General features: G+C 42.2%; 1 protein-coding gene across 1 annotated transcript; it reads left to right on the top strand.

Moving 5' to 3' along the window:
• Positions 1–640: 640 nt before the first annotated feature.
• LOC4802397 (protein fem-1 homolog CG6966) lies at positions 641–17,148 on the top strand. The gene is made up of 5 exons (XM_001359285.4): positions 641–1,266; positions 14,306–14,666; positions 14,729–15,329; positions 15,393–16,206; positions 16,269–17,148. Exons 1-5 carry the CDS (start codon positions 1,207–1,209, stop codon positions 16,452–16,454), a joined length of 2,022 nt encoding a protein of 673 aa, XP_001359322.2. The 5' UTR covers positions 641–1,206; the 3' UTR covers positions 16,455–17,148.
• Positions 17,149–17,283: the final 135 nt, after the last annotated feature.

Here is a 17,283-nt window from a genome sequence, read left to right as displayed (position 1 = left end):
CAAAGACTCCGTAGGTATCAGGATCGAGATAAATATACACAAAATACTAATAATGTACTTGAATATGTCTAAGGAATATCAATTTGAGAAAAGGTCTTTATAAATCACGTTTCATCTTCATATAAAATTAACAAAATAGGGTATACAAAGGCCTACACGCATCACAGTGACTCTTTTTTTGTCGAACTTTTTCGTTTAAACCTTTTTTTACAATAAATCCAATAAAAGCAAGGATTAAAAACTATACAATCTTGTAGAAAATTTACTCATCAATGGGACAAAACTACGTGGGCATTGCTAAGAGATTTAGTTAGTCAGCATTATTCAATGGAATATCAAAATTGAGCAATATGAACGAATTTCCCTTTTCGTTTGTTTTGATTGACCTATTTCGCTACTTGTTTTTCGTTTGACTTATTTCGATAAAACCTCTTTTCACGCAAAACGCAATAAAAGCAAGTATTAAGAATACACCAGTTAAATAGAAAGTTGATTCATCAACCGTATAAAATTAAGTAGGCATGGCTAAATATTCTATATAGCTAGTAATATTCGAAGGAATATCAAAATTGAGGAATATGTACACCGCTGTCGATAGTGATATCGATAGTAGACGATAGTTCTTCGAAAAACATCGACAGTGCAATCGATAGTTCTCCACCTCTAGTTCAAATCGAGAGTTGTTGGTTTTTGTGTGTTATTGTGTGTTAAATGCTCTGCCGCAGCAGAGTAGTAACCGAAATTCGATCCACAAAAATAGAAATCGAGAATTAAGTGAGCCCGGAAGTGCAACTACGAGAAGTAATACGAAAAGAAAGAAGGATTATTCATCTTCCTGCTTTTTGGCAGCGGGCCACGAGAAGGAGGAAAGAAAAGTGCGAAAGAAATAAGAAATAAGAATTGTAATTGCAAGAAAATAAAAATACGGAAGCCAAGGAAACGTTGTCAGTTGTTGAATATACAAAATTCTATACATGTTTGCGTTTACGGATTGAAAGTTCTTTTGTGCAAAATTACTCGAAATAAATACATACATCAACAGCATCCACAAGAATCTCTCTGTTCGTCTCTCTGCGAAGCAGCAGCGGCAGAAAAAGAGAAACAAGAATCTTTGCTGTGGATTTTGTTGGTATTCCCCCCTGTTCCCCACCACCCACCATTGCACCAGAGGATCGGAGAGATTTATGCTGAAGGCGATTCAACAAAATGGATTACAAATTCATTGTTTTTAATGCTGCCCGCGATAATAATCTGCCCCAATTGAAGGTGAGTTCATATGTGTTCATAGAAAAACGCCCCTCTCTCTCTCTCACGCTGTGTGCAGTGCTTGATAAGTGGGTGGAAATGCTGGGCTTCGAGGCAGCTGAACAGCTTCCAATTCTTGCAGCCAGCAGCAGTAATATTAACAACAAATTATTTTATTGTGTGGAAATCTCAGCTGGTGTTAGCCTTGTGACTAATCAATAAAGTTCTCACCAAGTCACACATAATTCCTCTCCCACTCCCTCTCTCTCTCTCGCGCTGGCTGGCTGGTAAGCGTACACGCGCATGTTCTGCCCACAGTGATGTGATGGCTAGTCGAACATTAAAATCTAGCTGGAAAGAAGCTAAAATATGTAAATGGGTAACTTCTATGCAGATTTCTTACCACTTCTAAACCCTGAACTGAGAGGCAATCGTGTAGCTCGGGCAAAAAATCAGCTAGCTGGAATTAAAATCTGTGTGCAAACACACGTAATATAACCCAGAATTTATTCCTGGTGTTCATTTAAAACATATTTGATAGAACGGGTGTTCCATTCGCAATATTATAAATATGTAATATTCAGTTTTGTTGCTGAGGAACAACTCAGCGTGAATTTGGTGATATGCTAATTTTTGAGCATGTGCACTGGACAGGTTTTTAATTTTAGCAGGTTTTCTTTTTGCAAATTTGCCTAATCTGGTAGTTCCACTAATATAAAAAGTAGTCATTTTACTTAACTTTTAAAATATATAAACCAGAAGCTGCCGGAAATATCGTTTTGTAGATCTGAAACCAGAATTAATATTTTAGTTTGATTTGTTTTTCCCTTTTTCCCCGCTAAACCGGCCAAATGCATTGCTCTAGCGCCAAACAATAACAAATAACATATATATGTACATATGTTTGCCCGCCCGGCAACCGAGCAACGTGTTTGTGGGAGTACCGAAGCTTGAAAACTTTTGCTTGCGACTGCAATACTTTGGGCTGAGGCACGCTTTTTGCATAACAAAAGTTCTTAAGCTTTGGTCTGCGTCTGGGCCTGGGTCTGGGCCTGGGCCTGGATCTACCTTGGATGTGTGGCCTATGGCTGGAGAGCCAGATTGACATTGGCACACACCATACGCTGAGTGAAAAAGTGAAACAGAGGCAGAAAACCTGCTGCACTTGGCGCTGTTGCATTGAAGCAGCTACGTTTTAGCCCCCACTGTGTGGGATGGGTGTTGTTGAATAATTGTGACTGCGACTGCGACTGTGACTGTGCCTGCGCCGTGTGCATATTTATGATAAGTGTGGCCTGTGTGCCTGCCTGTGTATCTGCGATGATAAGTGTGGCTGGGGCAGCATTTGATTCTCTGAGCTTGTCTGACATTTCAAAAAATTATACGTGACATGGAAATCATGTAGTTCACTCGCTGGAAAACTTGCAAATGAGCTGTGCTGGAGCTATTCTGAGCTGCAAATGGAAATCGATAGGGAGAATATTGACCGTAATTTATTCTCGTCTCCATTATGCCCATGCACTTACGAGCACAGTGGTGTTTAGCATATTGTAAACACATCAGGCCCCTTTTAGTCACCACAATCACTTAGTTTGTAGGGAATTATATCCATTAAGTATTTTATTTTTTCTAAAAAGTGTCAATTAAATACAAATGTCTTCCATTTGGATTCGGGGCCTCTCTGGAATATATTTTTCACATAGATTCCCCCTCAAGGGAGCCTCCACTGTATTCCCCATTCGTCTATCAAAAGTCGAGCTTGCTTTGACAGTGGTGGGCCACAAGTTAGAACCACCACAGAGCGTGCTCTTCGCTCATTTGAAATTTACCAAGAAACGGTACCCTGGGGTTTTCTCTCTGTTTGTTTTGCATTTTCCCTCCCCGCTGGCTTTGAATCATTTCCTTTGGCTGGGCTTATCTTATCAGTGGAGACAATACTCGTATTCGCTTTGGGTTTTTATTTCTGCTGCTGTTGCGGCTGTTGTTGTTGTTGTTGCTGACTGCTCCAAATGCGTAGCAGGTATTTTTAGCAATTTTATTTCGCTGCTGTTGTTTTTGTATTTGGGCTGAACACGTTAATAACTGATGAACGGGCCAATTTTAAGAGCTGGAAATCACGTCGTCGGCGAGCCCGGGGCAGGTCTGATCACAATTCACTTCCGCGTCGCGTCTGTCATTTGCCCAGAGACGAGCTTTTCGATTCTCTCTCTTTGATTTTCCCTCAGCCGGTGCCATGCCCCTCAGCAACGCCCACCAGGCGAACGCACTTTGCTTATTATTATGATCGGCAGAGGAGGAGGAAGCATCAGCAGCAGCAGGAGCGGCAGAGAGAGAGAGAGAGAACAAAGAGCCGTTCGTTCCATTCGGGTTTTTGTCTTTACCTTTTGTGGTTCTTGTTCTTCGTTCTGACGCTGCCGTGTTGACAATTATCCTTGAAAGCGTTCGATCACACGAAAGTTGAGGGAAGGCTCGGCTCGGCTCGGCCATCCCATCCACAGGCCCACCACAGTGGACACTCACTAGAGGTTGAGTTCAAAGAGATTATAGTTTTGAATAGATGTTTATATGTATAAAGAACCTTTTCAAACATCTTAGATCTCTGTACTACATAACCCATCAAAATTTGAACAAAATAAGACATCATTTCTATCGTAAAACTATTAAAATCTGCCTGGCAAACACTAAAACAGCTTATCATTAAGGTGGGGATAACTTTCACAGCGCTAACACAAGGCAGAACCGCTTATAGTCGCCCGAAGTCTCAAGATCTGGCTTGCCTGCAGCCGAAATTTTCGTGCGTTCGGGTCCCAAGACCTAAGACCTCTTTGAAAAGTAAAAACAAAGCACATTAAGAAACGTGATTACAATTTGGAATTGTGTTCCCTTTTTGTTCACTCTTTCGATCGTGCACTGTATTCTCGTTTTTCTTTCAACTTCCTGACTGACGGGTCTGTCTCTCGACCCTGGAAATGTGTCATTTATGGGGTGTGAGCATTATTTAGAGGAAAGAGCGACGCACGGGGTATGGGAGTGTTGTCCCCCTCCAAAGGAATAAATAAATATAAATCGTGAGTGGATGGGATATTGAAGTTGCCCAAAAATAGCTTCAAGTATGGGGGGCTACTGCACTCAATGTTCCATATACATATGCTAGGGGAGTGGAAGGGGCAGAGGGAGAGCCAAGCAACCTGCTTGGTTCGACGTGCAGCATGTTCTAGCCAGCCCCCAGCCCCCAGCCCCCACCTCATAGAACTGGTTTTTCTGGCTCTCGGTGTTGTTTATGTTTGTTCCAAAAATAAGAAACTTCCAGCCCCCAGACCCTCTCTCTCTCTCACTGCCACAAGAAACGCCTTTCGTAGCGAGAGAGCGAGAGAGCGAGAGGAGAGATCATCCACGATGTACTCGATGTTGGAGTGCCACTTTATGTTGAGTACACACAACAAAATATTTCTTGGTTCTTCCTCGTTGTTTTTTCCCCATTTTGTTTGGTTTTCTTAGCCGTACGTGATATGGCTCTAAGATCTAAGATCGAATGATTGATGAGGCTTCGCAGGGAGGGGGGACGGAAGGTATCTGAGAAGTAGTTCAACGAAGTTCAACAAAGATCTCTCTGGTTGGATACCTCCCATAAAAAGATCGATGTTAGAGCAGATGGAAATTAATGTTGGGTATAGGAATACGATCTGTATCCATTAAGAGTATTTTAATTCATTTAAATTCAACCTTTTTGATCAAGATCAAGACTCTAAAGGTTCGCTTACGTGTACTCGAAACTGGTTATAATTAAATTTATTACGCTTAAGCTTAGGATCCAGCGATTAAAGTTCAATGATCTAGGTAGAATAATTTCCAGACTCCAACAGAAAATAATTTACCTCTAAATCCACTAGAGATATAGGGAATTATATAATCATTAGCTAATTGAAAAAATTCTTGAGGAACATTGTAACACAATGTCTGTCCCTGGAATGGCATCTTCCCTTTCATTCTCACTAACGACCAATAAATCATTTACTTTTATATAGCTTTTAGCTGGTTTTAAGTTATCTTTTTTATGTTAGTGGCCCTTAAGTTATGCATCAATCAATCATATAATATCTGGCTAGATAAGATATGGCATTTCTCTGGAAGCGACTAAATCCATGCAAAGAATTGGACATTGACTATCATCTTTGGGGGGCGCCTCAACAATTCCAGTTCATAATCATTTGTAAGCCTTGAAATGATTAGCAATTAACCGAAACTGATTAATTATTCTCTAGTAAGACTCATTAAATTTTGGTGTTGGTTTTTTAATTACATGCAAAAGTCCGAAAATCAAATCCATTTGAATTCATGAAAATCGTTTTCTCAAGACACAACACACTCCAATCAGGCGGCAGATCGTTTTTCGAGCGTTTTCAAAACATTTGCCAAGGCATAACATTAAAGATAATTCGATGTACAATTTTTGTTTTCTGTCTTTCAGTCTCATTTTTCTTCTTCTCTTGACTTTGCAAAGTTTCTCAAAGTTGTATGCAAAAAAAGCCGCAAAACCGACTTTTAGTTGGTCAACAGCTGTTTTTTTTTTTAAATTTGTTTTCTGGGTTGAGGCTGTGATTCTTGTGCCTTGCAATTTGTTGCTTGCTGTTGGGGTAACCTCAAAATGCGAATACGTTGTGTATGAGTGCACTCTTGCAGAGAGGGGTATTGTGATTTTTTATAGAAAAAGGGATCATCTTTGGTATGTACAGTCCGACTGCACTTTATTATTCTTTTGATAGAGTAGATCTAGCGAAGTCTGTTTACTTGCCTATCAAGCTCAATATCAATATCATCCTGTCTAAATTGATCTAAATTGAACTTGACAATTAGTAATTTAAGAATTAGCCGTAGGCACTATGAACTTAGAATTTTAAAAAACAATCAATCAAATAGTCAATCGTATTTTTTCTAGAATATTCCTGCCTGATTTCGTAGTAAGACTTGGCACAGGAGTATCTTTGCAGTTTACTGCTGTTTTAAGAGTTATTTCATCACCTTTTTCAAAGACAATTGTATTTAATATTTTAAAAAATGTTCTATAACTTTGGCTTATTTTTATAAGCGTAATTTTATGGCATTCTTATGTACAATTTTGGTAACTTGTACTTTTTCCTTTATTATGGGAATATATTAAATCTGTCGTTCGAAGCGATGTTGGGAATTTTATTTTTCAGTGTACGAAAAATAAATCTTTGAGCAAAGGAGCCATGGGAGCCATGTAGGGAGCAAGGAGCCAATAGACTCTACTATACTGGGATCTGTTTCGGGATAATTCATGTTAGGGTATCTAAATCTCGTTTCAAACTAGTCTTTGAGGCATTGTTTTTCTTTGTTTTTTGTTTGAGTTCGAACCGCGCGTTGAGTCAGTGCCTGAGTTGGCGCTTGGTGCTCTGTGGGGGCTCTGGGGGGAGACCGCTGCTTCTTTTTCTACTTGTTTGCCATTTAACTGCTTCTTGATTATTAGTTTTCAGTGGTGTGAGTGCGAGAGTACGAGAGTATCTGTGTGTGTGTAAGGTCAGAGCCAATCTTGCCCGTCTGGTGGTGGTTTACTTTGACTCCAATTCTCTGCTGATGTTGTCTTTGTCATACACACGCTGCGTTGGGGTCTGTAAGTACGAGAATATTTACTGAATACATACGATATGGTAGAGTCAAGCATCTGTGGCTATTGAGTACACGAAGGGAACCCGAGCCCCAAGAAGAAGACGAGAGGAACAGCAATTAACGGCAACAAAAGATAAACAAAGAATTGAAACCGCCAGTAGAGGAAAAGAGATGGAGATCTTATGGTTTCCCGCCGTCTCCTCCTCCGATAATGATTGCATTCATTGGCTTTATGTTTATGATACGCATATCTTCCCATAGCGAAAACCCTGAAATGTAAGAATTCGAAAATCTATTGTTTCACTGATTGCACTGAGAGAAATTCTTAAGAACTGAGAAACTTTGGAAAACTTTGGGCTTTGGGAAGTGCTAAAACAAGTTGCCTAATTTCAAAACTAGAACTTCTTAATTAAGCTAACCATTTTTCAGTCTCTTGCGAGTGTGTTTTAACAGAAGGGGATTGCATCATAGCAACGCCCAGAACTTTAAATAGATCTGAATTTATATTGATTAAAGTATAAATTAAAAGTCTTGCCACAGAAATACGTTTTCCACACTACAGTCGCTGTGTCAACCACATTATATTTTGCCGCCAGGGAAAAAACTAAAACAAAGAAACTGACAACAAAAATCATTCAAAAAGTAATAATACGTATTTTCTTGAAGGTGACATCCGGATTTGAAGTTTAACAACCCGCGCAATTAGCCATGACTGTGACTCGAGTAACCTAGAAAATAAATACTGACAGGCAGAAACAATTACGCTACGAATTTTCGCTCAGTGCAACTTTATCGCACATCATAACTATTTACGATCCCAAAAGCCCATCAACAAGGCGAGTGGCGGGGACACAAATACAAATGGAGAGGGGAGAACGTGTCCAAATTCTTACGCGTGCTACCAGATCCATATTGATTTATGTACATATATTGAAGTATTGATATACTCGTATACCTAGACATCTACACTGTTCTTACTATTTGGGGGTTCTACGAAAAAGCAGAAGAAGCAGCTTCTGTAAGCTGATGCTGATCATGATCAATAATTTATTTATACAGCGGTTAAAGAAGCCTTTGAGATAGGAGTTTCCTAACTTTTAGCAATATGGGGAAAAGCCTTTAGTTGTGGCTTTTCGAATCATAAAGGAGATCTATTGAGATCTTCTGTAAAGTGGCTGCCCTCATGATATCTACAGATACAATCTTTATAGCCATTGAAATTTGCAAGGCTATTGGCGTCTTTGACCTTTTGGTAGCACTGCATTCCCTGCTTTTCTTCCTTGTTTTCCCGCTTTGTCAAGTTCATCGCACGATTAACTAAAACAACAACACAGGAGGACGAAAGCAGCAAAGATGAAAGGCCTCTCCGTAAACCGTATTTATGAAATACTTATAGAATCGTAAATCTAAAGAGCCAGAGTTTTGTTTATACAGTGGTTTATCTGTAGACTTCTTGGTAATCTTTTATCTGTGTTTTTGTTTTCCCATAGAGACCATCGATATATCTGAATGTCTGTTGCCTCTGGCTGGTAGACTTCTTGGCTATCTTTTATCTGTGTTTTTGTTGTCGCATAGACACCATCGATATATCTGAATGTCTGTTGCCTCCGGCTGGAAGAAGCTGAATAGCATTCAAGTTCAAGATAGTCAAATTTTCCATATCATTATCTGATTTTGTATTTTTCCACACACCCATAAAACCCCACCTCCACCAAACAGCCTTGACCTTGACCCTGCCTCTGGCTCTGCCTGTCTGCCGGGCTCTAATGTGAACCCTTTCATTGAACGAGTTTTTTTTTCACCTCTGCGCCCATCGACTACCGCCTCTGCCACCGAATGACGCTGCTGCTCATCGGATGCTCCGTTAAAAGCACCGTTGACCTCAAAAAGCGGCAGTGATGCCAATTGGAGTTGAATCTATCGTTCAAAATAGCTAAACAAAAACAGCTAAATTTTAAAAAATGGTCAAACAATTCAAGCTTTTGATATTCTATGCTATATTTAATATCAAACCTGCTGAAACCTATAATTGCATACTTTGAATTTAGGTATATTTATTGATTTATACTTATAAGAGAAATGTTCTTCTAATTTCAAAAATATCTAGATAGAATTATCATGGTTGGTGGTAAATAACATCAATCATAACATGATCAAACTCCATGATTGTCGTCTTATCTTGAATCAATCGGAACTTATCTATCTATAGCGATTGTCATGGGAATTTTTGTTAGATTATTGTAGATCCAATCAGAACGAATATGGTTGTGCATTATTTGGGAACTGATTTAGAGCCTAGAATGGTAAGCTCTCCCATTTCGCCTCTTAAAACCGCCAGATCTGTGGCTAAAAACAGTCGACTTTTATGTGAAAAATAGCCAGATTTAACTGTTACTTCGGCTTTTGCTCTGATCTTTGGCTAGATTTGACTCTAAAATGGCAGCACTGGTGTTTGTGTTTGTGGCCGTGCTGCTGCGCTTTTGCCTCTGTTTGTGCTGCTCTGCTGCTCCCCCGCTGTCTGCACCCTTGAGCGGACTGCGCAGCCGCGACACTGTCATGGCTTAGCTAACAAATAAACCAAATAATTTGAGTCAGCAACAGATTGAACGGGGGGATGGGGGCATGGGGGGGACAGGGACTTGACTGATTTGAATGTCGAGCTGCGAGAGAGCACGGCCAGCGAACGGCGGAACGATGGAATGGTCGAACGGCATCCATCCCAAATTGAACCAAAAGTTGGATGACCAAGACCGCGACGTCTGAGCGGAGTCTAAACTTGAATCGGAATCGGAATTGGAATTGGAATTGGAATCCAAAGCAAAGCGTTTGTCTACTGCTTGTGCATATCATCGACTCGACATTGAACTCGTTCAATGTCAAAATTATAATAAATTATGCGTGTGTGCTCGGAGATCCAGTGGGGGGGCAAACAGCTGAAAAATTGATCAAAAAGCGAGAAACGAACCACCAAAACCAACAATTCACACAACAACAATGGAAAGTGGTGTTTATTGTTTATTACACGGAAATGAAAATTTGTCTCTTTGTTGTTGCTGTTGCTGTTTTTTTCTAGTTAATTGCTGTGTTTAGGCCGCGTTTTGCGGGCTGACATTTGTTTCATAGCGGTAAAATGCGCTCAAGGTGCTTCCACTCTCCTCTGGATTTTGATTTCGATTCAGAAAAAATACATATGAGAGATCGCACAACCTTTCAGTCGGAAATCGTGTGTTCCGCTGCTTGTTTACACATTTTCACAATTTGCCAAACAATCATATGAACATGAAAATTAATTTCCATTTTTTTTCCCCCCATTTTCGGGAAGTGAAATTTTGTGCTTTTGTTTTCGTTTGCAAGAAACAATTTTCGCTGAAATTAAGTCATAAATTTACTTGGCTTATTGCGTTTCTCCCCCCTACCCGTTCAAAATTTTGTTTTCATTCATTTCGATCTGAGGGGGGGAACTTTACTGAGTTTTGGGGGATTTCTGGTGAGTCTCAATGGGAAAGCAAACAAGAATTCTGGGAAAGTTCTTCTAAATATTCACGGTTAATTAGTCATAGAAAGGGATTTTGTCTTATTTAATTAGATGGCTAATTCAGACTGGGAATTGGGAAATCTATAAATATATGTAGACCAATATTACCCCACACGTGGCATAGCGGCAGAAATGTGCAATTCTCATAGAATATATTGCCTTAACAGTAGAGAAAGCAATTATATTTATAGAATATATTTCATTGCATTATAGTAAATATAGTAAATATTTAATGCATATATTTGTCTATATTCTAATGACCTATTCTCTATTGGAATTAAAACATTCGAGTATTCTCTAATGCTTATGCTTAGGGTATAGAAAATACTTACAGATACACGTATATGTAATACAATCTTATATTCTTATGGAATAATAAACTCCTTTGAACTCTTTTGTCCCCTAAATGTTTTGTATTTATTCTATGCAATTATCTGCTTGGCATTTTCCCACCGTTGCTTATTATTCCGTCTAAACAGCCGCCTACTTATCATAATTGAATGAAAGTGAATATCCCAAGTGAAGAATTTCCCATCATTTCCTATGCCCAATTGCTTGGATGGAAATTGGGGCCACTGAACCAGAATCGTTGGGGTCATATCTATTATAGCATAGGGCCGAGCAACCTGTACACAATTGATTGATTTTTTCCAGCTATATGTCTTCTCCTTTGCCTTATCCGTTGCCATATCCGCCGCCCGGCCGCCCCTCTAGGTTACGTGCCATTTGCTTTGTGTGCCACAGGGGCCGCCCCTCCGCCATTGTCAGATTGACTTTTCATTTCGTTTGAAGCTTTTCGGCACCGGGCTTAAGTAACAAGGTCACCCCTCACCCTGCTTTCGGGTGGAGAGAGGAGAGGGAGTGACTAAGGCTGATTCATCGCAGTCGGAGCTTGAATCATAATTGAGCAGAACGCGGAAGGGGAAGAAAACGAACAGCTGCTGCTGGTGTTGCCGCTGTTGCCGCTGTTGATGGTGATGATGATGATCAACAGATCCCCCTTTGGGGCATACACCGCCTGTCAATGAAAGCGAAAAGTTCAGTAGCCACAAATGGAATGGAAGGTGACTCGACGGATGGGACCACCACTACTGTTGGTGGCTACGGGGAGTGTGCAATGGGGTTCACTGTAGTCTTCAAAGGATCCAAAGCGTTACTTGCTTCCCTGAAAATTGTATAACAGTAAATTGATTCTTAATAGAATTATATCTGCTTATCTGTAGGCAAAAGTCTATTATATAACCTAAAATCAATACAATCAGAAAACAACTGTGAGATATATGTACATAACACCAATAACACCTGTTTACAGGGTATCTTCTAGCTGCCACTATTTTTCCTTTCTCGCTTAATTGCAGCCAAAAATAAATGCGTAATTTTCATTGTTCAATTTACGTTTTGCGTTTGCTCTGCTGCGCTTTTCCTTGGCCCAAAAGACTTTTCAATATTCGTTTATTTTGAAGATAAATTTTCCGCTTTATTTTGTTGCCAAAAATGTGTTTCTTTAATTTGTTTTTGTTTTTCCTTCTATATTTTTGGTCGTTTTTTGCTTGTCACGCGCCACGAGGCTTTCATTGCTGTAGGCGAGGAGGGGTGTGAAAAAAGCAGGGGGGGGGGGCATAGAGGGGCTAAGACAAAGAATGCCGCTGCTGTGCCGTCGTGTGACGTCGTTTTGAAGATCGGACAAAGCGTAATGCCAAAAAGTAAATGCTTTGGAGAGAAAGCAGGAAGTCAACGAAAGCTTCTTCTGAGTATTTGCATCGACGAAAGAACTGTTATGAGAACAGAGAGGTGTCTGACCAGTACTGTTCGAGACGGAGAGAAAGAGAGAGAGAGTAAAGCCAAGGCGAAGTGTACGAGAGAGCGGTAGAATAATAGTTGCATATTCCGCTTGCAGAGAAAGTAAAAAAGCGAGAGGGGACCTCACCACAACACTAGTAGACCCTGCCTTTGGCAAGAACAGTTAGAAAGAGAGCTTCGGATGGCTGCAAGCAGACAGAGAGAGAGAGAGTGCTTACTGTGAGAAGAAAGCGTGAAGGAAATGGAAGAACAAAAATAGCATAAACTAGAAGCATCGCACGCCATTCACAAGGTCTTTTGCGCCGGTGCTCCCCCTGCCTCTCCCCCTTTTTATCGTAACAGTAGTTGGCATCTTTTATCTGCTCTTTGCCTTCGTCTCCGCTCCACTTGCCGCTTATCTCCTTTTTCGCCAGTGCCTGAACTTCTGCTTTGGAGCACAACGCATGTCGTCTCGGTGGAAATGTTCCAATTGGAGCTGATAGATTTTTGTTTTGCTTTAGTCAAGGGTTTCCGTTTCCTTAAAGTTGGAGTCCCTGGGAAAGTGAAAGCTTTCCTGATCGTGTGTCGCATCAATACAACAGGGGTCTACACTTTTTCTTCCACTTTGATGTAAATCAAACGAAAATACTTTCAAAAAGGGATGAGATAAGGAGATATTCCCCAAAGAACATGCTTTGTTTTCCTGTTTTTTTTCAATTATAAACTTCTGGGCAGAGATTCATAAATAAATATTTGAAAAATTATATGGAAACTGCTGTTTTATCACCCATTCATACATATGTATCTTTAATCTATTCACGGCCCGCTCCCATACCTCCACCCCTTTGCACGCGCGGGCAAACATCATAATTAGCATAAAGCGAAAAATGAAACACGTTTGACATAAATGAATTTCAATTTGAAATTGGCATGAGAGCAAATAGGAAAAAAAAACAACAGCGCAACCGCAGCTAAACCTATAAAATAAAATAAAATAAAAAATAATTAGCATGCGAGACGACGACACCCAAGAACAACGACAACAGTCCCTATAGAACAGCTAGTTCTCAGCTGATTACTCTCCATCTCCCTCTCTCTTACTCTCGCCTTATCTCTGACTCTGTTCGTGTGTGTCTTACCCACCCATTCGTTATCGTTTCGCTCGGGTTCTACCGATCCGTTCAATCCCCCCAGCACATGTTGACTTTATTATCGTCTCGAAGCAATTATAAATTATTATTCCTCTTTTTCTACCATTTATTAAATCGTTCATAATGGAGATTAGGATTTGTATCAATGTCAATGTTTAAACAGATACAAATAACAGAGCCAACAGCTGATAAGCAGAAGGGTATTGGTGGGGAGAGCACACACAGCAGCTGATGCGATTAGCAAATGTTTACAGAACTGTAAGTGGACAATACTCAGGGATTGTTATTGTCATTATCGGAATCTCTTTTGATCATGGAACAGGCTTGAGATATAGATACCGTTTGAAACACGTTAAGTGTAGATTCAAATTCCGCTTCGAAGGCGGTTTTCTATAATCAAAATATTGATTAGAATGGTACGAGCCTACAAACCAGATTTCATCATCATACAACCAGAGAAAAAATTCCCTTATAAACTTTTATTGAAAATATGTAAATACTATAGATTTAATATAGATGAAATCTCTCGCAATAGATTAGCTGCGAGAGTGGAAATTACAAAATTCTTTTCACTTATATTTTGACTTTCATATGAAAATATTTGATTTAACAACATTTTATGTTTAAAAGAAATGTATTTTATTTATTTATTTCATATTTAGAGCTTCAAAATGTACTTAATTGTTCCTATCTTGGCCCGAAAAGTATCTAATACCAGCCTATTTGTTCTTTAAACAACACTTTCATTTCAAAACTTAAGAAAACTCTCTGATATGACCCCGAACCCGACCCTGAACTGCTCTTGAAAGACTTGCAAACAGACATTCACTTTATTGGGTTTCCCCCCAGCACAAAGCGCACCGCAAATGGTTAAATGGATTTTTTAATAAGTTCTAATCATAAATCAACTGATTACCTAAACCGGCAACTAACTATCGTTTTTTTTTGTCTGTTCTGTCGATTGCAGGCCACCCTGTACAACAAAAGTTCCAGCGAGGTGGGCAGCCTCATATCGGCGAAAGTGAACGGAGCCACACCGCTGGTCATCTCCTGCCGCAATGGACACTACGATATTGTAGAATATTTATTGACAAAGTGTCGCGCCAATGTGGAGCAGGTGGGATCCGTGAGCTTCGATGGTGAGCCCATCGAGGATGCCCCGCCGCTGTGGTGTGCCGCCGCCGCCGGACACCTGGGCATTGTCAAGATGCTGGTCCGCAGGGCGGCGAATGTTAACAGTACGACGCGAACGAACTCAACGCCCCTGAGGGCCGCCTGCTTCGACGGACACTACGAGATCGTTAAGTATCTGGTACATCATGGAGCGGGTGAGTATATAGAGCGCAAAGATTCCTGGCAAGTACTAATCCCTTGCTATTCTTTTGGACAGACTTTGAGGTGGCGAATCGCCATGGACACACCTGCTTGATGATCGCCTGCTACAAGGGACACTACCGCATCGCCCAGTACCTCCTCTCGCTCAATGCGGATGTCAACCGATGCAGCGTCAAGGGAAACACAGCTCTCCACGACTGCGCCGAATCGGGTTCCCTGCAGATCCTGCAGCTGCTGCTGAAGCACGGCGCCACCATGGATGTGGACTACTACGGAATGACGCCGCTGCTGGCGGCCAGTGTCACCGGCCACATGCCCATTGTGGAGCACCTGATCACGCTGCCCTGCGTTAGCCGTGAGTCGCGGATACATGCCCTGGAGCTGCTCGGTGCCACATATGTGGACAGAAAGCGAGACATGGCCGCGGCCCTCAATCTGTGGCGTCGAGCGCTCGAGGAGCGCAATGTGGAACCGCCGCTGACGAAGAAGGTGCAAGAGCCAGTGCCCGCCTACGAGATGGTGCGTGAGGTGACCAACGTGGAGGAGCTGGAGGAGATGGTGCTCGATCCCGATGAGATGCGAATGCAGGCCTTGGTCATTCGCCAGCGCATCCTGGGACCCACTCATCCAGACACCAGCTACTACATCAGATTCAGGTGGGTTTACGGATCTCTCGACTGAAGATTGGACTATGCTACAGCTTTTGTTTCCATTCGTAGGGGTGCCCACTACGCCGACGCTGGACGCTTTGATCGCTGCATAGAGCTCTGGTCGTACGCCCTGACAATGCAGCAGAAAATCCTGCAGCCGCTCAGTCCCATGACACAGTCCTCGCTGCTTTCCTTTGCCGAGCTCTTCAGCTTCATGCTGGTCGAGGCGGGACGCCTGCTGCCGCGTGGTCGCGTCGTGCCGCCCATCGAGGCCGATGGCATGCTAACCATTTTTTACAAGGCCGTCAAGGAGGTGGAACGTGGACAGGCCTTTAATCTCGAGCAGCAGCAACAGCAGCAGCAGCAGCTGCAGCAGCCACAGCAGCAGCTGCTCGCCGCCAGCAAATCCTGTTCAGCTTCCTCATCCACGTCTTCCGCTTCGGCCACCTCCGCCACCGCCTCCACAACGCTGCTGTCGGCGCATCAGCACGACTGCAATCACGACCCGAACGCCCTCAGTCGCACCATGATAAGTGCCATCCACATCGGCTGTTTGCTCAGCTCGCTGCTGGACACGGAGAGCCTCAGTCCTGAGATGCGCCGCCAGGTGATGGGCGCTCTATATCGGCTCAATCGTCTCAAGGTGCGCGTGCGCTTCGACAGAACGGCCCTGCACTATTCCTGCTATCGTGAGGGAACACTGGCGGGTCGCTATCCCTCCTGCCAGTTCCCATCGACGACGCTGGCGAAGGCCCTGCTAGAGGTGGGTGCCGATCCGAATGCCATCGATGATGCGGGCAACACGCCACTGCATCTGGCGGCCACACTGCAGCCGTATGTGGAGCCCTTGGCGCACATATTGCTCGAGGGTGGGGCGCATCTGGTGAGTAATAGATGATGGAATTCCCTTAGGACTTTGCTAATCTCTCAAACAATCTCTAATAGGATACGAAAAACTTTGCTGGGGAGACATTCGAGAGCCTGCTGGGCCCCACGCCCATGCACAAGATCATTGATCCGATGAAATACACGACGCTGGCGTGCCTGGCCGCACGGACCATAAAGAGGAACGACATCAACTACGAGGGAACGGTCCCGGAGACACTCTACGACTTTATCGAGCTGCACTAGAGGGAGAGCCGTGGCTTGGACGAGAGTCAACACACACTCAATTCACTCGATCGCTCACTCGCTCGATCAATCGATCACACGCCTCCCCGCCCGCCATCCACTATATAATACCTACATACTACTACTACGACTACTGTCTGCACGTGTATATTTAGAGATGGAGAGAGAACTACGATGATGAGGATGAGCTGCGGCCCTGACGGAGAGCGTTACTAATTGACTAGGAACTGATTTGTGATCAAGCAAAACGCAAAGTGCCTGTATCCAGGATGCCGCATCGGAACAGGACAGTGTATAACGAATTGACACAACGACAGAACCACAGAATCACGAGACAGAAAGCGGAATCAACAGAAGCAAAAATCAAAGTTCCAGAGAACCAGAGAGAATGGATACCGAGAGTGCTGCTGTCTTTGAATTTTGCTTGCAAAAAATGTGTTGAAGCCTTCTTCTATCTTAACTATGTGTTCTTGCTATTTTATTTTGTATGAATTATGATTAATATAATATTATGTGTATGTGCTGCAGCGTCGGTGCGTGCTCGAGCAGCTTAACCCACGGCCAGCGCCTGTCTGGCTGCCACGCCGGCGACTCCTCAGAGCTGCTGTGAGCACGCCCCCCGCTGCGGCCCAAATTGTTATATGCGTAACGAGTATTTAGTGTTTATGACCAAAAAACAGAAATCAAGAAAATTTAAAAAAAAAAACGAAAACCGACCGACCGACTTTTAAGTGATGTTTACAGGCGAGAAGAAGAACTAAGTTTTGGAAATATAAAAACTAATTAACAATCATAATCGTTCATTGGTGTATCCGTATCCTACAACTTA

The sequence above is a fragment of the Drosophila pseudoobscura genome, chromosome 2 (assembly GCF_009870125.1).
Source record: "Drosophila pseudoobscura strain MV-25-SWS-2005 chromosome 2, UCI_Dpse_MV25, whole genome shotgun sequence".
Classification (NCBI taxonomy): domain Eukaryota; kingdom Metazoa; phylum Arthropoda; class Insecta; order Diptera; family Drosophilidae; genus Drosophila; species Drosophila pseudoobscura.
Note: the sequence above shows the minus strand (reverse complement) of the source record. Positions and strands in the feature narration are given on the sequence as shown.

What these genes read in the sequence shown, in the direction of transcription:
- LOC4802397 (XM_001359285.4), top strand. Translation starts at nt 1,207, where the DNA reads ATGGATTACAAATTCATTGTTTTTAATGCTGCCCGCGATAATAATCTG. An exon ending in TCTGGTACATCATGGAGCGG is followed by an intron (nt 14,667 to 14,728) that starts GTGAGTATATAG and finishes TCTTTTGGACAG; the next exon opens with ACTTTGAGGTGGCGAATCGC. An exon ending in AGCTACTACATCAGATTCAG is followed by an intron (nt 15,330 to 15,392) that starts GTGGGTTTACGG and finishes TTCCATTCGTAG; the next exon opens with GGGTGCCCACTACGCCGACG.